Source organism: Lynx canadensis, chromosome A2 (genome assembly GCF_007474595.2).
Source record: "Lynx canadensis isolate LIC74 chromosome A2, mLynCan4.pri.v2, whole genome shotgun sequence".
NCBI lineage: Eukaryota > Metazoa > Chordata > Mammalia > Carnivora > Felidae > Lynx > Lynx canadensis.
Window position 1 is genome coordinate 163,063,915 of NC_044304.2, and position 22,412 is coordinate 163,086,326.

General features: G+C 51.5%; 2 protein-coding genes across 3 annotated transcripts; both read right to left on the bottom strand.

Annotated features, from left to right (window-relative positions):
- Positions 1-403: 403 nt before the first annotated feature.
- On the bottom strand, positions 404-2,921 carry LOC115509401 (histone H2B type 2-E1). The gene is made up of 2 exons (XM_030308845.1): positions 2,626-2,921; positions 404-674 (listed from the first exon to the last, which is right to left on the bottom strand). Exons 1-2 carry the CDS (start codon positions 2,755-2,757, stop codon positions 438-440), a joined length of 369 nt encoding a protein of 122 aa, XP_030164705.1. The 5' UTR covers positions 2,758-2,921; the 3' UTR covers positions 404-437.
- Positions 2,922-5,426: 2,505 nt separating this feature from the next.
- LOC115509400 (ATP-binding cassette sub-family F member 2) lies at positions 5,427-21,089 on the bottom strand. 2 transcript variants are annotated; one of them, XM_030308843.2, is made up of 15 exons: positions 20,835-20,976; positions 20,142-20,339; positions 14,267-14,479; positions 13,591-13,773; positions 13,328-13,499; positions 11,856-11,951; positions 10,926-11,028; positions 9,642-9,737; positions 9,351-9,470; positions 9,176-9,265; positions 8,701-8,811; positions 7,986-8,048; positions 7,657-7,785; positions 6,766-6,969; positions 5,427-6,058 (listed from the first exon to the last, which is right to left on the bottom strand). In XM_030308843.2, the coding sequence occupies exons 2-15, from the start codon at positions 20,296-20,298 to the stop codon at positions 5,921-5,923; spliced, it is 1,875 nt and encodes a 624-aa protein (XP_030164703.1). In that variant the 5' UTR covers positions 20,299-20,339; positions 20,835-20,976; the 3' UTR covers positions 5,427-5,920. The 2 variants fall into 2 exon arrangements, with proteins under 2 accessions (XP_030164703.1, XP_030164702.1); XM_030308842.2 differs by lacking the exon at positions 20,835-20,976 and adding an exon at positions 21,001-21,089 and having other exon boundaries at positions 5,434-6,058.
- Positions 21,090-22,412: the final 1,323 nt, after the last annotated feature.

Here is a 22,412-nt window from a genome sequence, read left to right on the forward strand (position 1 = left end):
GAAAATAAAAACATCCTATAGGTCCCGGCAGGTTATGGAGATGCCTTCCGTTTTATACCCAGGATTTGAAAAGTAGGCTTGTTCCAGTTTTTAGCCGTGAGAAGTGACAATGCCCTTGCCCCACATCACACCTCCCCTTTTCAAAACAATTTTTTTAATTTTTTTGATGTTTATTTATTTTTGAGACAGAGAGAGACAGAGCATGAACGGGGGAGGGGCAGAGAGAGAGGGAGACCCAGAATCGGAAGCAGGCTCCGGGCTCTGAGCCGTCAGCCCGGAGCCCGACGCGGGGCTCGAACTCACGGACCGTGAGATCAGGACCTGAGCCGAAGTCGGACGCTTCACCGACCGAGCCACCCAGGCGCCCCACACCTCCCCTTTTCAAATGACCACAGTGTGCGGGAGCAGTTCACCCTTTATTAACGTTAGGTCCTGGGTCACTTGGAGCTGGTGTACTTGGTGACGGCCTTGGTGCCCTCGGACACGGCGTGCTTGGCCAGCTCCCCGGGCAGCAGCAGGCGCACGGCCGTCTGGACTTCCCGGGAGGTCAGTGTGGTTCGGCCCGAGTACTGGGCCAGCCGGGCAGCCTCGCCAGCCAGCCGTTCAAACACATCGTTCACAAACGAATTCATGATGCTCATGGCCTTGGAAGAGATGCCAATGTCAGGGTGCACCTGGGGAAGCAGCAAGACCGTTCTGTTAGCGAGGAGGCTCCGCCCGACCCCGCCAGCCCCAGCCCCGAGTTCGGGACTGCAGGAAGCTGGAGGCAGGACCGCGAGGCTGCCTCCCCAGCCTCTTGCCAGAGGCCCCGCCCGGGAGGTAGGGATTTGGTTTTTTACTACCACATCCGAGCGAAAAGTTTTTCCCACCGGTAGGACGTAACGCTATTAAGGTCCTCGTATGAGCACATGGGAACATCAGTCTTTGACAAATGGGGTCAGTTACACAGCATTTTGCTTTTCTCATTTAATGCGTTTGCATAGGGTTACTCCTCGAGGTGACGTTCCCAGGGGTGCGACCGCCGCCGGGTCCAAGGGTCTATGCGCCTAACCTGGCGGACTGTCACCACATTACTTTCCAGAGGACGCACTCATGTGACGCAGCCTCAGCACCAGACTAGGAGTTAGGACACCAGGGTTCTGTGGCCGGACCGTGAGTCACCGGAGGACCTCAGATTAAGGCACTCTCCTCTGGGCCTCAGTTTCCTCCTCTGTCACACCAGCTTTTGAGCTAGATGATCTCCAGTCAAACTGGCGGTAGGGGCCCGCTAACCACCCTGACGTGTGACCAGGCAGACACCAAGCGTTTCCCTGGGAGGTGGGAGAGAAGAGACGACCGGCGACATCCATCAGGCCGATGGAGGACACAGAAGCGGAACGCAGGCTCTCGCGCCGCCACTGGTTGCCACGGACAGCACAGCACGGGATCGGAGCCTAAACCCCTTGTGTGGTCATCACATCGTTTTCCCCTTGGGGCTGAGGGGGCGTAACAGTTAAGTTTCACAGGAGTGAGGGTAACTCACTCAGCAGCTCTCCTTCGCGCGTGCAATCCAGGGCCCACACTTGTTTTTGAGCCCCAAGGTCGGCTGAGCCGCAGGGCTCCCAGCCCCACTTCCTTCAGGGTGCCAGAGTCTGTCCTCCGCTGCCGCCCCTTTGGCCAGCCCACCCCAGTGTTGGTCCCACCCCCCACCTAGCCCCACAAAAGCATTCCCAGAGACCCGGGGCGTCAGGTCACCGAAACTGCTAACGGGATCTAGACTCTAGGACCTGCTCGGACAAAGCAGTGAGACTCGGGCGGGTCGGGGAGGCTCAGGGCAGGCAAGACCGCTGTGCTGCCTGCTCCTGGCCCCGCTGAGTGGGCCAGAGGCTTCGAGACCAGGGTGCCTCGTGTACTAGACACACTGTTGTTGGGTGCCCACGGATGCCCCCCAAATACCCGTCAGTGTGCAAATGCCGGAGCGGGTGCTTCTCCTGGGTGCTCTGGTAGGCCGCATGAACAGAGAGCATTCGGAGCACCTGGGGGTTAAGAGGCGCGACCGGCGGGAAGTACGCGAGGGACCCGCTCAGGGCCGGGGGGCCTGACTGCCGCTGCTGTCAGGTCATGGGGCTCAGTCAGTGCTTTGCGCCTTTACGGACCTTAGTTCCTCATCTGTACAGTAGGCCGGTCCCTCAGCCCCTCGGAGACTGAGTGCTGTGGGGCTGGAAGGCCTTGCCCGAGACCTCAGCTCGCACGCACCGCTCCCTGCTCCGGGCCACCAACCACCGACTAGCGCCTCTGGTTTGTACCATGATGCGTGCGGCACGTGATCGTCCTTCAGCTCCACACTTTCGTACGGTCTTGCCTTTTACTTACGTCCCTCCTGACGCTCCGCATAAGCGTTTGGTCCGTCCAGAGCCCCGTAAGCTTCCGGATTGTGGCGGCGTGCTTTAAATGTCTCTGGCACATCACAGGTGCACGACAGATACTGGGAGGCTGCGGGGACCTCTGAGATCGAGTGCGGCCACTTCACAAGGGGCACGGTGTGCCTGAGGCCCCTCCCCTCAGTGCCAGGGGGAAACGGAGTACGACTCTGTACCGTCGTACTCTGCACACACACGCGTGCGCGCGCGAGCTCCCCACTCTCACCTGCTTTAGCACCTTGTAGATGTACATCGAGTAGGTCTCCTTGCGCCGGCTGCGCTTTTTGGACTTCTTGTCGCCAGAACTACGGCCCCTCCGGCCCCCCGACTGCTGCTGCTGTCCATGCTCTGCGCTCATCCTCCTGCCCTTCCTAACAGCCGCCTCCTGCTCCTTGGGGGACTTTTATGGGGTCAGCTGCCCACCAGGTGGGGCTGGGGGCCAGCACCTGGGGTGGAGGGGGTGGGCAGGGAGGAGCTTGGCCCATCCCGATCCAGAACATGCTCTGGGTTAATCTTGAAGGAGACTGATAGCTCCCGCCTCTCCCCCAAGTGATTTCCTGTCTCTGAATAAGAAGCCCTCCCCCCCCCCACCGTCTCCTCCCCCACCTGATCATCTCCCAGTGTATTACACACTTGTTAAGAGTTCACACACCACCAGACCACGCCACGAGATCACTCTGCAACCACTGTGCTCAGCTGACTCGAAATGCAGGGGAGTGTCAGGAGGAACACAGGGCACCCCCCCCCCCCAGAGCCCTGCAGTACAGCCAAAGAGGCAAGAGTGACTCGCATGAAACAGAGAAGGGAAGGACTAAAGAGGGGGTGTAGGGTCAGAGTTCAGAAAAGAAAAACGAGTGAGGGCTGTAGGAGCCAGAGAGGGCTGCACGGAAGGAGTGGGGATTTGAAGCTGGTCTTGTAGGGTGGGCACAGTTTAAGTGGGGAGAACTGGTCCCCAGAAAGACAAAGCAGGGTGGAATCAATGCGTGCTGAGTACAGTGAGGCTTGGAAGGAAGGCAGAAATGGAGCAGAACCCGACCCGGACCAGATGTGGGCAGCAGGGAACCACAGGCTGGGAGGGCCCGGCAGGGAGCGGGTGGGGTGGAGAAACACTGTCTGTTCTCCATAAAGCAGGTGATGTGGGCTCCCTGTGGAGGTTAGCTGCAAAGGGAAGAAAAAGGCGGCTGTTAAACGGAGGAGTTCTCGCTTTGCCCCATGTGTGAACACGTTTCAGGTTCTTAAGAGAACTTGTGATTACAGAAACCTGGTGCGACATGAGAACCACAGGCCGGGCGGGAAAGAGGGTTTTCCCAATCAAGAGGAGGTGGGGCAGAGGAGCGAAGACGAGCAGAGCATCACCTGTCAGTGGGCGAGAGAGCAAGCCTGAGCGGCGCCCACCTCCCCCACCTCACCTCTTCACCTACCTCCCAACATCCGGCTGCCTCTTGCACGCTAAGGTTTAAGAGGACCGGAGGGCAATTCACAATCCGCAATAAAGTACTACTTTTAGGCCTTGGTAGAGAGATTGTATACGGTGGGCTTTTTAAGCATCCTCCAAGTTTTTGAAACTTTGGCTTTTTTTTGGGGGGGGGCGGGGGAGAGACAACCTGTAGCCTATTTCGATTCCTCCACTTCTGAAGCCTCGGCACCTCAAGGCTACGGTGGAGACCCTGAGGGATTTCAAGGCGAGTTCCTGCCAACACACCCGGGCGCTCCCTTGGCCGAAGAAGCGGAAGCTCTCACCTCCGTTCCCCTCATTCCAGCAGCTCCTTCTTGAGGCCATCCTCCCCCCTACCCAAGTCTCTGGATACTCAGGGCAGACAGACTTAGGCTATTTTGCTCCAGGTCCCACGAGAGGCATGAAGCCACAAAGCCAGGCTCAGGGCCGGAGGGCAGAGGAGGAGTCCTAGCCTCACCCCGGCCTCGGCCGTCCAGGGCTCAGCTGCGGCTTCTCACGTCACATTCACTCTTACCGTCCCTTTTCCCCAGGGACGCTCTTGGACTTCAGGGCCGCCTGAGGTCCTACTCACCTTCCAAGTTCGAGTACCAATCCTGCCTTTCCGGACTTACAAGAACTTCCGTCCCTTCCGAACCCTTCTGTGTTTCCCAACAAGTCACAGTTGAGCCTCTGATTTATGCCCGGTCTCGTTCGCTAGTCATCGTTGGCTTCCCATTAGATCGTGAGCTCCTTGGGGGTTTGGACACCACCTGGGACTTTGTTTTGGGTGTTTTACAGTCTCAGATGTACTGTAATGAGCACTGAAAAGTCACAGCTGTGTATGTTTCCCCACAGGGCCGGCCGCTGAGGCCTCAGAGGTGATGAAGCCACACCAGTAAGAAGGGGCACTGGTGTCCCTGGTGAACAAGGGCTGTGGATGCTTGTCAAGTTCAGACAGACCACGCAGAGCTCTGGGTTGGAAGTAAATTAGATCATGCTAACAAAAATTAAGGCTGAGAATAGACAAAATAACAAAACTTCCTCATCCCACCCAGGAACGGTGGCTCACAAACCCGTGTGAGATGCAGACTCCCGTTTCAGCTCTCTCACCCACCAGATGGCATCAGTAGGGCAGCGCCCGGGGATCTGCAGTTTAACAGGCACCCCCACCCCCACCGCCCCAAGTGCTGTGGTAGAGGCTGCAGCAGGGGAGCCTCCGACCACCCTGAAAAACACGTTCCAGGAGAGTGGTTCTCAAAGTTCGGCCCCCAGACAAGCAGCATCAGCAGCTCCTGGAAGCATGTTGGAAATGTTTTACTTCCTGGTCTCACCCCGGACCTACTGAATCAGAAACCCTGAGGCAAGACCCGGTGACCTGTGATACCAAATGAGTCTTCTAGGTGGTTCTGATGTGTGTGTTGTGAGGCAATGGCCTAAGAAAAGGCAGAATTTCAATCAAAGGAAGGAGAGAGTTACTCCAGCCCTGCTTGCGTCCATTCCGCCAACTTCCACCCAAGCTCCTGCTGAGGGGATGTGAGTATTGGCGCTGAGGGGAAGAGGGAAGCGAAGGGCCCAGAGACCAGAAAAGGAAGGTAGGGACCATGGCTTCTTCTTTCTTTATTGGACACTTGGTAGATGTCACGCAGGTCTAAAAGTTACACTGTTAAATAATTATTTAAAAACCGACCAGGACTAAAGCCCTGGTCCACAGCTCCAAACCAGAAGCGGAAAGGAATGGGGGCGGTGGGCTGGGGGGTATTCCTCCAACATCACCAAAACCCAGAAAACGAGGACCCTAAGCTCTTTCACAGGCCAGCCCGGATGTGGGCCCTTGGGCTAACCCTCAGGGGCCTCTGGCTGCATCACCATCAGGTCAGTGACCAGCAAGGAGCTGGCAGAACAGCCAGCCGAGTCCAGACATGGACAAAAGTAACTGCAAGGACAGGAAACGGACAGGTACTGTCCAGCTGTAGATAAGATCGCAGAGTGCAGCTAAGGCAGGTGGGGACAGGGGCGGGGCTGGGGAGCGGTATTGCAGCAATGCAGGAGTGTGGCCCCAGAGGCCCGGCCCAGCCCGGGCAGGGGCTCACACATTGTGGGTCCTCCTGGTGAGCTGGGGCTCCTCGCCCACCAGCTTGGACTTGAGGTGCTCCTTGTAGGCCAGGATGTCTCCAGGCCACTTGGTGATTGTCTGCTTCTCACAGACCCAGATTTCCTGTGCAACCTAGAAAGGAAATCTGAGGCTCAGTCCTCCTGGCCAGCACTCTCCCCATCCGTGCCCAGAAGACCACTGTCAGAGGAACTCCAGGAAGAAACCTCCACCGCCCAGTCCCGTATGCGGCTCACAGTTCCACTGTCTCTCTGTTCTCTGGGATGCCTAACCCAGGGGTACCGTAACCAGCAGGTTTGGAGCCTTCCAAGCCACAAGCTGCTCTGTCTCCTGATTTCCAGCTCCCCGGCAGGGCCTAGAACTGTTTAGAGGCCTCGCCCGCAGCTTCCTGTCCTCTATCCCATCTTTCCCAAAGCTTCAGAGAAATGACCAGCGGCCTCTCCACCAATGACTGGTGGTAGCCCTCTAGTCCAAATCCTCCTTAGTATAATACTACTTCTATGCTGAAGAATCTTGAGACAGTAGTAAAAGCACCCTATCCTCTACCCAACTCCCTCGCCAATTCTGGCTAACATTGCCAAATGCCAAGTAGGCTGATGTCTCCAAATAGCTACTGAAAAAATGAAAGTTTTCCATTAAGGCTTTCTCAGTTTTTCAAAGAGCCATAAAATCTGGTCCTCATCACCCTGTCTACACCCTGAGCCCTTTTCCCAAATCCAATAAACACATATTAAGTGCCCTCCACATGCCATGACTGTGTCCTATCCAACCATCTCCTGGCCGCCCTCCTCTCTGATTTCCACTCCAGCCAGGGGCCTCACCTGCTGAATGAGTCTGAAATCATGGCTGACCAGCATCATACCACCCTCAAACTCGTTGATGGCATCGGCCAGGGCGTCGATGGTCTCAATGTCCAGGTGATTAGTGGGCTCATCCAGGAAGAGCATGTGGGGGTTCTGCCAGGCCAGCCAGGCCAGACACACTCGGCACTTCTGCCCATCAGACAGGTTCCGGATTGGGCTCACCTGCGTGGAACCGCGACATTTACGGAACCTGGTGTTACTCCCACCACAGAGCATGACTCACTTTCCCCCCGCTGCTTCTCCATTAATACTGCCACAATTCTACAAAAAGGAAGACCCAAGATCACAGTGAGATGGTACCTGTCTCTCAAGGCCCGTAAGGGATAAATGTGGAAGCCGGAAGCACTTGCTACTCAGGCCACACCTCTCGCTCTCCCTTGGCACTTAAATCGTAACTAAGTGGAACAATGTGGTGGACCTCAATCGAGATCTGAGTCCAGGAACTCGTTTTCTAGGTTTCAATTTCCCTCCCCCTCAAGCATGCTGGTTTATCTTGCTAGTCTGGGGCGAAGGCATGTCAGAGACTGGGATGCTATCCCTGCCCCTTCCTCATAATGAGACCTGAATACTCCAATACATACACCTAGGCCAAAGGAAAGCTAGCAGGTTCTTTCAGACGCTAGAATCAAAGGAAGAGACTTTTCAGTAGAACACTTGAATCTCAATCTCAGGGTTGTGAGTTCAAGCTCCACATTGGGCATGGAGCCTACTTTAAAAAAAAAAAAAAGAAAAAGAAAGAGACTTTTGGGACAGCTCCCGAACTTGGGTCGCCAGGGCAGTGCACCCTGGCCGTGTAGCCACAATCTCCCAGTTATCTGGCGCTGTTCCCCCACATCCCCCTCTGCTGACCTGCTGCTTCCCAGTGAGACCATATCGTCCGATGATCTTCCTCATTTCTTCCTTCTCCTTGATCTCTGGGTAGCACTTCATCATGTACTCCAAAGGTGAGAGGTCTAAGTCCAGCTGCTCTTGTAAATGCTACAGGAAAAAAGGAATCCACTCAGATGTGACTGGTGTCCCACTTCAAAAGGAACCTCGCTGGGTTAACTGCTGAGTAACTCTCCACCTCTACCCAGGCACCTGTTCAAGATTCCAGGAGAAGCAGGCAAAAGCTGACTTGGTCACATGCAACCCCCTTTCCACACCCTGGGCATCTCCCCGGACCCCAAGGCCTGTACCTGATGGTAACGCCCTATCTTGACATGAGAGTGTTTTCGGATCATCCCGTCTGTGGGTAGTAGCTAGAAAGAAGAGAGTATTAGATGGAAAGATAAGCACACAGAAAGAGAAACTCGGTGAGAAGCAGACACTGACAGGGTAGGGAAATAAACATATGTTCACTGAACAAGACTCAGAACTTCCAAATAGAATCTACATCACTACCTCATAGACTGCTATTCTGGCCACTCTAAAAATATTTAGGAAGATATACTGAAACAGATGTTCTCAAGAGAGGCAAAGATACATACAACACGGTCTACTTAGTAGTTAAAGGTCTACTACAGAAGGTACCACCAGTAAAACAAAGGACTCGTATATATGTACAACATGGGTTTTCTGAAACAAAAACACGGCTCTCGATGCACAGATTTCCTCGAGATGCTCTAGCTGAAAACAGAAAAATGTTGAGGCACATGCATGTGCCTCTCTCTCTCTCTCTCTCTCTCACACACACACACACACACACACACTCCCCTCCCTCCCTCTCTTTGAGAAAACAGCTCCAAATCTCAGCACTGCCAATGACAACATCCCCCACCCCAGAAGCTGGCTCACTCACCACCAAGGCACTCAGGCGCCTTGAGGGCCTCCGAGAAGCCCCTCACACCTTCCCTCCTCAGACACAGTAAGCACCTACTCTTGGAAGTCCCATGCCCCAGCCTGGCACCATACCTCTCCGGTTAGCAGCTTCAGAAGAGTTGATTTCCCTGCTCCATTGGGCCCCACCAGAGCCACTCGTGTATCGAGATCGATACCAAATTCTAGATTGTTGTAGATGCAGGGCTGAGTGGATGAGAGAGATGAATATGAGGTTAGGTTACCAATCAATCAATCTGGCTGGCAGATTAGCCCTGTCATGTCCCCCATCGCCACCAGAGTAGGCGGGAGTATGGAGGAGAGAGAAAGCTCTCAGAGCAGACCCCAACCCACTGCCTCCACCCGCCATCTCAGCTGAGCAGTTTTCCAAGTACTTGAAGAGGGGCCACTCAAGTCCCTGGATGAGGCACCTAAGCTGCTGTGCCTGAAAAATCCCGTGCACCACACGGGTTAGCAGGTGTGTTGAGCAAAGAACCGGAGACTCTCCCAACCTGTTGGCGCTTATCTTGTAAAATGTGTCCCAGCCTCCCAACCACACAGGAGGACTCACCCCGTCTTTTGTATACTTGAAGCTCACGTTCTGCACCATGATGACAGGCGGAGGAATCTTGCCACACGGTGGGAAATAAAATGACAGGGTCTAGGAGAAGGAGAGGACATTTTCCGGTTAGATCATGTCTCCTCCACCTCACCTCGGGCACTAACTCCACTCGCTCGGACCCCACCTTGTCACTCACGACCCTTTCTGTCAGTCCTGATGCCATCATTTTCTGTAGCGTTTTCTCCTTGCTCTGGGCTTGCCGGGCCAGCTTGGCGCTGCCATGACCAAACCTAGCGATGTAGTTCTGAAAGAGACCAGAAAGGGGGCCTGGAGCAGGGGCAGGTATCAAGCAACTCTCCTTAAATGCGGGGTAGATGCCAACGACAACGTCTTCCTGACACCCGGCACCCCGAACTCCCCACGTACCTTCCCCCAAGTCTCCACGAGAACGTGAGCTCATCTACAACTGCCCTACCTTCATGTGTGCGATCTGATCTTGCTCCCAGTGAAACCTCTTCATCTGGTTCTCTTCCAACTCCAGCCGTGTCTTCACATACTGATCATAATTACCCTGAAGAGAAGTATGCCAGGTAAGGCAGGCAGTTTTAGCCTCGGTCCCGGGTTCTCAGGGTTTAGGGGGATGCGAGATGGCATCGGACTTGGCCCTGGCTAGAAGACTGTGCAGTAGGGAAAGAGGAAGGACGTTGGCAAAGTAAACCCTAACCTAGAACCTGAAGTCTTTCCATTTGTGTGCCTCTCACTCTTAGCTTAGCCGGAGCAGGGCTCCAGATCAAATCCTCAGGTTAGCCGTAAAGACACCCACAGCACCAGCAGTAGCCCTGATCACAACCGTCATACGGACATCACAGGGCTCACAGCCTTCCAAGAGGACCTCCTACTACTCCCCACCCTTAGAGGCTCAAGCCCCATGCAGGCTACAGAAACTGCGCCCAGGAAGGAAGACAGCAGACCAATCAGATTTAGGACCTAGCAAATGCTGCACAATTGGACTGCCATGGTTTCTATCTGCAAAGAACTGGACTCGACCTAAATATTCATCAGAAAGGGTCTGACAAATAAAGGAGTGGATAGCTACACAATGAAATATTATGCAATTACTGAAAAGCATGAGATGGATCTATAACTATTCATATGAAAAGCGGCGCAAGACATATTAAAATGTAAAAGCAACCTACAGAAGAGAGTGATTATTAACATTACAGCTGTGATGTGTATACACAAAATTTTCTACAAATCCGTGCAAGTACACATAAAATCTCTGGAAGACTATATGAGAAATCATTAATACTCCCACAGGGAGTATAACTACGAATGAAAAGGACTCCTATTTTTTCTTTTTTTTAAATATGGATAATGAAAAGGCAAGGCAGACAAGTGGGCTGTTGAGATCCGGACTCCCAGTCTTCACGGAAAGAGAGGTAAATGGGCTGTCACAAAGCAGAGTTAAGCAGTCATTCAAGAAGGCGGGGATCGGCAGGGCCTGCCTGGGCACCGTGCAAAGTCAACCTCTTTACCATAAGGCACACACATCACGCACACAGGCTGCCAATCAATGGCCTACAACCTGAGAGCAACTACTTTGAGACTAAAATAGAACAAGCGGCAGGACTCCTTGTCCACATCTTTTTATAGCAATAGGTAGAAAAGGGCTGCTAAGTCTGTTTTGTTTTTTTTAAGGGAGACCTTCAAGGAACTGGTAAGCGCTGAGGTTGCTGTGCAGACGCTGGGGCCTACTCACCGTGTAATACTTCAGTTTCTTGTTGTGCATGTGAATGATGTTGGTGCAGACACCATTCAGAAAGTCCTGGGAATGGGAGACGAGGACCAGGATGCGCTTAAAACTGCAAAGCCAGAGAACCAGTCAGGAAGGTGCTCCAAACTGTGACGGTCCACAGCAGGGGAGCTGAGAGGCCCAGAAAACCTTCATCCTTTCCCATCCTGAGCCCCCGTTAGATTTAACGGCCAACTCCCGGCTCTCAGCAACCACCGAGGCCGCCAGTGCACCATCTACCTGGAACGACACCTTGACCCCTTTCAGTCTGAGTTTTCTCCATCTTCCGTTCTAATTTTCAGCAGAATGGAGACGGTAGCTTAACAATGATGGTAAAAACAAGCATATGTACACAAACATATCCATAAATGTGTGTAATACTGTGGGTGGGAAGAACTGGAACAGGCGCAATAAAAATCACTGTAGTCCTCTTTTTGAAAGGTACCAGTCACTGCAGAGACCGCTAAAAGCCTTCCCTCAGAGTCGGTACAGTATTCCGGGTTATTCAGCGCTGCAGCCATACAAGGACCCTTGCCACACCAGCTAGGTTTCCTTTGCTACTGCATCATGATCTTAAGTGGGAATCCTTTCTTTATATGACGCATATAAATACGGTTAAGAGAAAAATACAGTCTTTAATAAAGGTGTCGTATTTTAAATGGAAGAACCAGAAAGTTAAAAAACTTCACACATTTCAGGCTAAAAAAAAGAATCAAACCAAATGGTCTCCCCTAAAGGTGCTTACTACTTTTTCAATCTGGCCTTCACCCGACCTTGCGTCAGTTCATTTTCTCATTGCTCTAGCATCACTGCGGTTTCTGGGCACCCATTTCCTTTAGATTGCTCAACTCCCCCTTCGGGACCTGCCCGTTCCCAACCCCATCCCTACCCCCTTACGTCTTTAATTCTTCTTCCAACCACACACAAGCATCGAGGTCCAGGTGGTTGGTGGGCTCGTCCAGCAGCAGCATGAAGGGCCGAATGAAGAGGGCTCTGAAGGACAGGAGAGGAGACAGAGCCCCTTCAGTCTAATGGGCGCTACACAGGAGGGGACTTGCCTGCTACCTGCAACCCTGGTCAGGCCTGGCTTGAGTCCTGAAACCAATTCTAGGTTCTACACCTGAGAGGAAAGGGGAGACTGAGGAGAGAAACGAGAGGTGAAGAGCAGAGATGAAAGGGCAGAAAACAGGGCTGAGAAGCACAGGGATGGTGCAGTTTGAAGATAAGGTTGTAAAAGTCCTTACGAGTCTGCAGGTCTTTCACGCTGAAGTTGGTGACTGTCAGGAAGACAAAAGGATAGAGGAGATAAACTGCTAAAGCAAAATAGCATTCAAGTTAAATCGATGGGGTTGCCAGCCTTTTAGCAAGGAGGGCAAAAAATGTTCTTTTCTGGGGCGCCTGGGTGGCTCAGTCGGTTAAGTGTCCGACTTCGGCTCAGGTCATGATCTCACGGTCCGTGAGTTCGAGCCCCGCGTCGCACTCTGTGCTGACAGCTCAGAGGTTGGAGCCTGTTTCAGATTCTGTGTCTCCCTCTCTCTCTGACCCTCCCCTGTTCATGCTCTCTCTCTGTCTCAAAAATAAATAAACATTAAAAAAAAAAAAAATGTTCTTTTCTTAGATGGAATCTCAAGACAGGAGACGCAAGGGGACAGCACTGGTTCCCACATCTGCAGTCACCGCACTGCAGAGCTTTTTAGAAATAAAATTTCTGGGCACCAAATTCCAGTATTCCAACCACAGAGATATGAAGAAGAGGCTAGGAAATCTGTACCTCTGCAGCTCCCTAGATGAACGGAGGTGGCTAATCCTTGCACGTGGAACCACTGCTCTCGGCTCCAAAGCACACGCAGGCAGCTTTGCTAAAGCAGCAAGTGTCACCAATTCACTTGGCAGAGAACAGTGGAGTGAGGGAACCACCTACTTAACTGGGGACTTTCTGGGGGGACTGCTGAGGGAATGATGGTCTTCACAAACTCACTTTGGGTCCAGCTCACAGGGGGATAAGGAAAGATCGCTTAACAGCTGTCTAATATTTTATCTTTATGCAACAACAATTAGAAGGACTGAAATACAAAAAAGGATAGGATGGGAATCAGGAAGAAAGAAGAAATGGACCCAGTCGACCATTTTACCCAAGGCTGATCCTAGGATTCCTAAACACTGTGCCAGAGATCCAACAATGGTCACTTCAGCCGGGAGGCTCGCGCCTTAGCCCACGCATACCACCCCTCCTTCACACTGTTGATGTCGTGTCTCGTCTGGCACTTACTGACCCCTGACCTCTGTTCTACACAGTTCCACTGGAGTGAGCATCCAACCCTGAAGGAAATGGGCAACTACAGAGGGTAGAGAAGGAGAAGGGAACTCACCTGGCGAGGGCAACCCTCATTCTCCAGCCCCCACTGAAGTCTTTCAGCTTCTTGCGTTGCATGGCAGGCGTGAAACCCAGTCCATGCAAGATCCGCGAAGCCCTCATCTCCGCCTTGTCGGCATCCAGCTCCTCCAGTCGCTCGTAGAGCTCCATGAGCTTCTCACACTCCGCTGTGGGCGGCATATGGCTTGTGAGGCTCCCCGGGCCCTTCCTGGGAGGAAGCCCACCCCCCGACCCCCCGTCCCAAGTCAGGAGCCCTACCATCCTCGTGAGCCAGCCGCTCAGCCTCCCTCTCCAGCATGGCCCGCTCCGTGTCGACTTCCATCACACACTGCAAGGGCGTCTTGTCACTAGGGGGCATTTCCCGAGTCAGATGGTAGATGTCAATGTGCTCGGGGATGGGCACTTCCCGTTTCCCAATAGCAGAGAGCAGCATGGACTTTCCTGAGAAGGGCAAGCAGAGAGTGGGCAGAGGACGCTTGGCACAGTTCTGCCTGTCATTCCCCTGCATCAGCTCCTCCGCTCCAGCCAAACCACGACCTCACCATTTTGTGGAGCACCTTCCTTCCTCCCTTCCTTCCTTTCATTTGTTCAAATCCTACCAGTCACCCCCACCCCCCCCCGGGCTACCTTTCCAACCTTCCTCCAATTCTTGTCCCACCCCTCCTGCGTGAAGTCAGTTCGCCTACAGCGGCCTCGCACACCACCATTCCTGCCCCTCCCGCCCACTTCTCCAGCACCTACTGTCTGTAACTGCTCACGTGTTACTTACCACACACTGCTCTGTACTGCTAGTTCCTTTTCCCTGGACATATGTGGTCTCCCACCCATACTGTAAACTCCTTGCTTTGCATATAGCTGGTGCTAAGTAAATAGTTGCTGAGTGACAGACGAGCCAAGGAGAGACACCTCCCACCTCGCCTTCCAAGGGCCTCACCAATTCCATTTAAGCCAATGAGGCCATAACGACGGCCTGAGTTTAATTCCAGTTTGGTGTCACTGAGCAGCTCTTGACCATGAAAGGTGAGGGAGAGGTTGATAATGTGGGCATCAGTACTGTTGGGGTGAGAGGCAAGGACACCGGTGACAGCGCGAGCAGCAGCTTTCTTCATCTCAAAGTCCTCTAGCTCCTTGGTCAGCAAATCCACTTCTGGAGACAGAAAAGAAGTTTGAGAATAAGACAGACCGTGCTCTCGCACTAAGTCACGTCCTACAGCATTCAGACAGTTCAGTCAGTAGAGAATCCGACTTTTAAACTGAGGGTCCAGGGTTCAAGTCCCTGTTTGGGCATTTGTAGCTTTTGCCGCTTACTCAGGTTACCAAATGTTGTCATATCAAGCCCGAAATGCTGAAAAAGGCATGCCCTGTAGGACCTGGTTCAAGATCGAGTGGAGGTGATTCACATGTTTCACAAGCTTTCAAGAGTGTACAGATCTGCCCTAACACCCTTCTTTCACGGACTACTTTTCACTTCACAACTGGTTCTTTTTTTTTTTTTTTTTTTAAACTTTTCTAAGACCAGCGGCAAAACAGACTTTATTTCTGTTTAGCTACTTATTGCTGAACCGTGTAAGCCAGGCCTAAAGAGAACATACAAAAAAAAAATAGAAAATATTAGAAAACATTTTCTGGCACCTTTTCAGATTTCCTAAGATCATGTCATTTTGGCATTTTCTTCCCATAAACACGACCAATTAAATCACAGCACAAAAGAGAAAAACATTGTGTCAAGGCAGGGCAATAACAAAACAAAATATCAGCTTCTTTAAGAAATGGAAATATACAGGGGCGCCTGGGTGGCGCAGTCGGTTAAGCGTCCGACTTCAGCTCAGGTCACGATCTCGCGGTCCGTGAGTTCGAGCCCCGCGTCAGGCTCTGGGCTGACGGCTCGGAGCCTGGAGCCTGCTTCCGATTCTGTGTCTCCCTCTCTCTCTGCCCCTCCCCCGTTCATGCTCTGTCTCTCTCTGTCCCCAAAATAAATAAAAAACGTTGAAAAAAAAATTAAAAAAAAAAAAAAAAAAAAAGAAATGGAAATATACATACACAGGTAAATAACCCATAATAAGCAAAAGCCTCAATAGAATCACAACTTGCTCTTTTAATTCTAACCTCTCTTGTTCTTTTTTTTTAAATGTTTATTTTTGAGAGAGAGATAGAGAGAGCACGAGTAGGGGAGGGCAGAGAGAGGGAGACAGAGGATCTGAAGTGGGCTCCACACTGACAGCAGAGAGCCCGAGGTGGGGCTTGAACTCACAAATGCGGGATCACGACCTGAGACGAAGTCAGTTGCTCAACCAACTGAGCCACTTAGGGGCCCACTTCTCTTGTTCTTAAATGACATAAATGCATGAGGGGAATGGCTAGAACTCTCAATTTTCCTCCATAAGTATGTGTTAAAGAATTAGTCCTAAAACGTAAAAGCAGACACTACAGAAGTGCCATTCTCTTATTCCATGACCTATTGAAATTCCATACTCCAGATATACTTCTCAAAGTTTTTTACTTATTTGAGAGAGAGAGAAAGAGAAAGAAAGAGAGAGAGAGAGAGAGAGAGAGAGAGAGAGAGAGAGAGAGAATACACATGTGTGTGCAAGCAGGGAGGGGCAGAGAGGGAGAGAGAATCCCAAGCAGGATCCACGCTGTCAGTGCAGAGCCCGAGTTCAGAGCCAAATGCAGGGCTCGAATTCATGAACCATGAGATCATGACATAAGCTGAAATCAAGAGTCAGATGTTTAACCACCTGAGCCACCCAGGTGCCTCCAGATATACTTCTGAGCAGCACAGAAGGGACCAGTGTGAGAAAATGCACAAAGGGATCAACACAGGCAGAGCCACGGCTGGGAAAACCAGGCGCTCCCAAATCTGGAGGGTTTAAGAGATGCAAACTGACCATGAGCTGTTGTGCCTTGGTGGTTTTTCAGGCATCACTACATCTTAAGCCTGGAAGAACTATCACTATTAATGGCTAAAAATGTTGAGTTTACTCTGTGCTACACCATCGTTCTCCATCTATCTTAATCCTTACAACACGTAGGAGATACACACTGACAATCCCGGTTTTATAAGTGAAAAAGCCAAGTAACACAGCCAAGGTCGAAAAGGCTAGTTAGCGACAGAGCCAGAACTTGAACCAGGTGACCTTAACTATGTCACTGTACTACCTTTCCATAAAGAAAAGTGCCCATAAAGTATTACTGAAAGTGGGACAGAAATGGGGGTGGAAGGAGTCCCAGTAAGCTTCTTCGAAAAGAGTAAGGCAATTTATGTACGTTTTAAGGAAGCAGTCAGAAACTACACATGAGTTTCCACTACTATGAGAGTGTGCTGATTTTTTAAAATTTTAATGTTTATTCATTTTTTTGTGTGAATGTATTCTCAAGTTGGTTTCCATACAACACCCAGTGCTCATCCCAACAGGTGCCCTCCTCAGTGAATCTGCTGATTTTTTAGTCTTTGTTACCCTTACCTATGTTCCCTTAGTGACTTCACAGAATCCTTGGAATGAGAAGAGTGTGTGCTTGTCCACAGGAAAAATAAAGACAGGGTAGAGGGGTGAAGACTGCTGTCTCCTGGGGGAGAGCAACTCCACGGGAGAGGGTGTGTGGTGGTTAGTCACGGGTCTGAATACCTGAATACCCCATCCTGTGAGGTGATTACGAGCTGGTGCTAAACCTGCTCTGCCTTCAAGGAGCCAACACTTGGGCAGGGGCTGCCCCACTAGACAGCTGGCGGGCACTCTGTCCGCAGCTCTGTGTACAGTGTTAGAAATAAGTGCTTGATGAGTACTTTTTCAATGGAGATCAAAGTTTTTGTTTTGACTCGCATGAAGGAATTTTCAGTCTCTTTTCTACACGGTTGAGTTACCAGACTTCCCACAACTCCGATTCTTGCCAATCTCTATTCCGGATGCTGAGAAGACAGAGTAGGAAGAAGTTTATGATCTAGATCAGGAGTTGGTAAACTTTTTCATGAAGGGCCAGATGCTAAATATTTTAGGGTTTATGAGCCAAGTGGCCAAATCAAGATATGTGAAATGTAACCACTTTAAAAATGTAGAAAACCATTCTTAGCTTGGGGTTGGGATGGAGGTTAAAAAAAAAGGCTGGCTAGATTGGCCAACAGCACGTTTTTATAAAGTTCTATTGAAACACAGCCACACTCATCATTTACATAGTGTCTAAGGCTGCTTTCACTACAATGGCAGAACTGAACAGCTGCAACAGAAACCACATAGCTCACGAAGCTACAAATATTTACCATCTGGATCTTTACAGAAAAAGTTTGCCGACCCCTAGTCTAGATCTCCATCTGCTCGGTCAAGAGGAAGATCAAAACTAAGGGAAAGCTAATATACCAGTTTCTCTTGATCTCTTCAAGTTGACAGCATTATGACCTAAGTCATCTCCTAAGCTTCAAAAGGAGGAGACCTAAACAGACCTCATTGTCCTAGCCTACAGCATCCCAGAAAACACTTGTCACTTAAAGACAAATGAACAGCACTGAATAAATGGAAAAGGGATTCTGAAAGAAACTTCATCACGGAGAATATTGTAGACTTCACAAGAAGTCTCTTTCTACTTACTTCCCAACAAGAGGACCAGCTGAACTCCAGTGCCTGTCTTGATGAGTCTCACATTCTAAAGTAGGTTAATCTGTCAAAAGTCACTTTCTTTGATATACATCTCGATCTTTCCATACCTTACTACTTAAGGAAGACTGTGTGGCAATGGCAATCAGTAAAGGTTGGAGAACGGTAACCTGTAGCATCACGTAATCTCAAACTCAGGAGAGAGGACCCAGTCTTGGGAGATGAAGCAGAAATGACACAGGTCCCTGGCAATAAGAAATGTTTTGAGGGGCACCTGGGTGGCTCAGTCGGTTGAGCATCTGACCCTTGATTTTGGCTCAGGTCATGATCCCAGGGTCGTGGGATTGAGCCCTACATTGGGTTCTGTGCTGAACACGGAACCTACTTAAGATACTCTCTCTCTCCCTTCCTCTGCCCCTCTCCTACCACTCATGCTAATAAAAAATTGAAAAATTGAAAGACAGAAAAAAGTTTTGAGAGGGCTGGAAAGAAAACAAAGGTCACATTTCAGAACAGTAGCTCCCTGAGGAAGCAAGGTGAAAAAAACCAAAGATCTATTACTGAGATGGGGATTCCACAGCTGGGTTCCCTGAAAAATCCCATTTTCCAAGGAGCAAAGAAAGGTAAACAAGATATTTGTGATGGGAACAGTGGACAATAGTCTCAAGAGGGATTCACTTTGCCACCTTTCCGATTCAGCCAGAATAACTGATGACATACCTGTAGAGCTGATGACAGACATTGCTTAACCGTGGTTCCTGAGGGCCTAGACAGGACCGAGCCTCTCTAAAATAGAGGTCACAACTCAGCCTGCTCATCCACACTCCCGTTATTCTCAACTTGGCAATCCTCCACTACTCCAGCCAGGAATAAAATTTCCCCATGGCCTGACCTTACTGAACCAGCTTTCTCCCATAATTCTTATTTTGGAGACAATCCCTACCACTCAGCTCTCTCTCAATCACTTCTAACTCCCCCTTTTCTGAATTCCTATCTGTTATGACTTGTATTAGTAATTCCGCTCTCCTCTTCAAACATTTACATAGTATCTCAGCCTGCAAGGTTAGTCCTATCACCGAAGACACATGGTCCCTGCACTCAAAGGGTAAACAATGTAAAGAAACACAAGAGACAACATAAAAAGTAACACCATTGGGGCACCTGGGTGGCTCAGTCGGTTAAGCGTCCGACTTCGGCTCAGGTCATGATCTCACGGTCAGTGAGTTCGAGCCCCGCGTCGCACTCTGTGCTGACAGCTCAGAGGTTGGAGCCTGTTTCGGATTCTGTGTCTCCCTCTCTCTCTGCCCCTCCCCTGTTCATACTCTGTCTCTCTCTGTCTCAAAAATAAATAAACGTTAAAAAAATTAAAAAAAAAAAAAAAGTAACACCATTAAGACAGCATAGGGTTATAGTGAATGGTACTAGTTTAAAGGTCAGGTTTGATGGGGGAAAGGTTTTGCTATCCTGAGCTAGGCCCTAAGAAAAATGTCAGATGTAGCTACTCGCACAAAAATCGTGGTATTAGAACTTTAGTGTAAAGGGACAAAAATGTGACTAGTGAAGGGACAGTAACAGTCCGGATGGAGCGGGTCTGTTCAGGGAATCTTCAGAGGGACAGAAAAGGAGGCTGGGAACAGACTGTCAAGGGCCTGGAAAATTCTGTATCACACACTGCCACGTTTCCTTAGCTGGACCGTAAGTCAGCAGATGGTTCATCGTGCGTCGGCATGGAGCGCGGTGCCCAGCACTTGAGAGGTGCTCAATAAATATTTCCCCAAATATAAACAACAGTAAAGCATCTCTTTGCTAGGAAAACTCCATAAAACAGTTCCTACGTTTCTCTCTTGGGACAGTCACTACCCCTGGAAGGACAGAGGTACAACGTGGCAAAGAACCTGGCGCACTGACCACCGTGTGCAGAAATGCAGGAAACGGAGAAAAGGGCAAGGAAATGACCTCCTGCTCCCAGTGCAGCGCCCGGAGCAGCAAGGCAGCACAACACCCATAGATGTGTTTGCCACTAGCTACGTGAGAACCTTGTGTCCAGTCTCCCTGATCAATAACAAGAAGGCACCAGCTGCCACTCTAATTGGTTCGGTTCACCGTGAAAAGTTCTGCGGCACCAGACTTATCCTCCAGGGCCGCCAGCGTCAGGACTCTGGCTCGGGCTTGGGGGATCCATCCATCCATCCATCCCAGGAGCCCACCTCTCCCTCCATTCACCTGTGGTCTCTCGGCCATTGGCCTCATTTTTCTCCTCTGCCACCTGTGGTTCTGTGACAGCGTCTCCGTTCTCTTCGTGGCCCCTCCTGGGCCGCTGTCGCGCTTTGGCAGCTTCCTTCTTTTTGGCCGCCTTCTTCTTGGCCAGGTCAGAGGGCATGGTGATGAACCACAGGGGGTACGAAACTGTTCTTAGGGAGCCTGCAGGGAGGCAAACACCCCCAAAAGTCTCAACTGGCGACGGAATGCCTGGGCCCTGCCCCATCCCGCTCGGGAATTTTCCCATCGAGCTGCCGAGCCCCAGCTCCGCCCATGCCTCGCCGCTCCCCATTTTGCCAGGGTCTCCCAAGCCAATTCTGGTCCCCGGCCGCTCTTCTAATCTTAACATCTCTTCCCTCAGGCTCCGTCCACCAATCCCCACGGGCTGCCTCGCTCTGGAAACGCTCCTCCTTTCACGGCCTCCAGTCAAGGACCAGGTTCTGCCCCCGCGGCAGAGATCCCCGTCTCCGGTTTCCCCACAACTTGGCGCTCCGCGCTCCAGCCGGCCGCCTCGCTCTGCCGGGCTTCCTCCTCCCGTCCGCCTCAGGCCTCCTCTCCGTCGTTCCCCCCTCCACACCACCTAGCCGTCGGGCCCAGCTTCTTCCCGGGACGCGCTCGGCTTCCCCTCGTGAGTCCCCTCAGGGTCTCCGCACTCACCATCCCCTGAACCTCCCCCGGCCCCCGCCCGTCAGCGTCTCTCCCTCGGCCCTTTCTTCTCCTTCGCAGCCTCCTCCATCTCGACCCCGTCCCTCCTCCTTCTCTTCTTCCCTCCCCCGCCTCACCGGCCAGCACCCTCCCCCCGGCGCCCCTTCCCCCAACTCACTGGGCCTCGCCGCTCGGCCTCTGTCGCAACAGAGCTGCTCCTTGGGCTCCTCCGCGTGCGGCCGGCTCACCAGCCAATCACGGCATCGCGCGGCTGTCGGCGCGCCGCCGCGCAGGATCCTGGGAAGTGTTGTTCTCCAGTCGCGGCGGCCGGGGGGGAGACCCCTCCTCGAGAACTACCGCCTGTGGCAGGGGCCTCCCCGGCCCGCGTGATGTCATCAGGCGGCGCGAGGCCGGCGGGGGGAGGGGGAGCGGGATTAGTGTCCGGGAACCCGCAGCCAGCCTGCCCGCTTCGGGCCCTGGAAACTGCAACTCCCAGACTGCTCCTCCGGTAAGGGGCTGGGCCTTCCAGGCTTTACCCCACCTCTCGAAAATCTGTCGAGTTCTGTGGAGGCACTGAGTTCTTAGGGCCGCACAGCCGGCCCAAACAGCAGGGCGACGGACTACACTTCCCAGCAGGCATCAGGCGGGAGTGGGTCGAAACAATGGGAGAGAAGAGGAGGGCGGTGGAGGGAGAAGGACGAAGAGTGAAGCGGCTGGGAAGAGGCGGCCCGGATAGGAGGCGCATCACTACGAAGATGATGCGAAGAACAGAAATCCCTGAAAGAAAGGCGTCCTCGTTTTATGGAACTGAGATCTTAGAGGCTGGTCTAGTGTTAGCCAAACTTTTAGAAGGTGCCGAACGTTCTTCCTGAACGTTGGCCGCTTAGCCTACACTCTCTAGAATTGTTAGATTCCCATCAAAGCCGTGTAAGTCTGGTGGTAAGAGCTCTGAAGTTAAAAAAAAAAAAAAAAAGACCCATTTCCTGACTTCAGCGGTATCATTGGTTAGACATGTAACCTTGCCCGTTAGTTTTCTTTTGAGTCTTACTGTTTAAAATCCCTCAGACTTCTCACCTACATTGTAACCCCCCAATTTGTAGCCTCAAATACAAGGCAGGCCCTTTGTGACTGACCCTGTTACTTCTCCAGGCTTCTGATCAGCGGTGCTTCACCATCAGTGACACAGCTGGAGGGAGGTAAAATGAAGCTTTTACTCCTTTGGAGCACATTCTCCAAATTGCCCTGCCCGAGTTAAAAAACAAAAACTCACTCCTCTCTCCAGAGAACTAGTTTTCCTCTTCAAACTTGATGCTTCAGTAGAATCTACTTGTATTTCAAGTAAGCCTTGCCATTTCATACCTTCATGCCTTTGAGCATAGCTTTTTCTGCAAGACCCTCCACCAATTAAGTGCCCACTGTGTGTTAGGCTCAGAGCTAGATGCTGGAGTTGCAATGGAAACAAGTTATTCCCTGACCTCAGGGAGCTCACGATTAAGAAGGAACATTTAAAGAGTAAATGGGTGCCTCGGTGGCTCAGTTGGTTAAGCGTTGGAATCTTGATTTTGGCTGAGGTCATGATCTCGTAGTTTG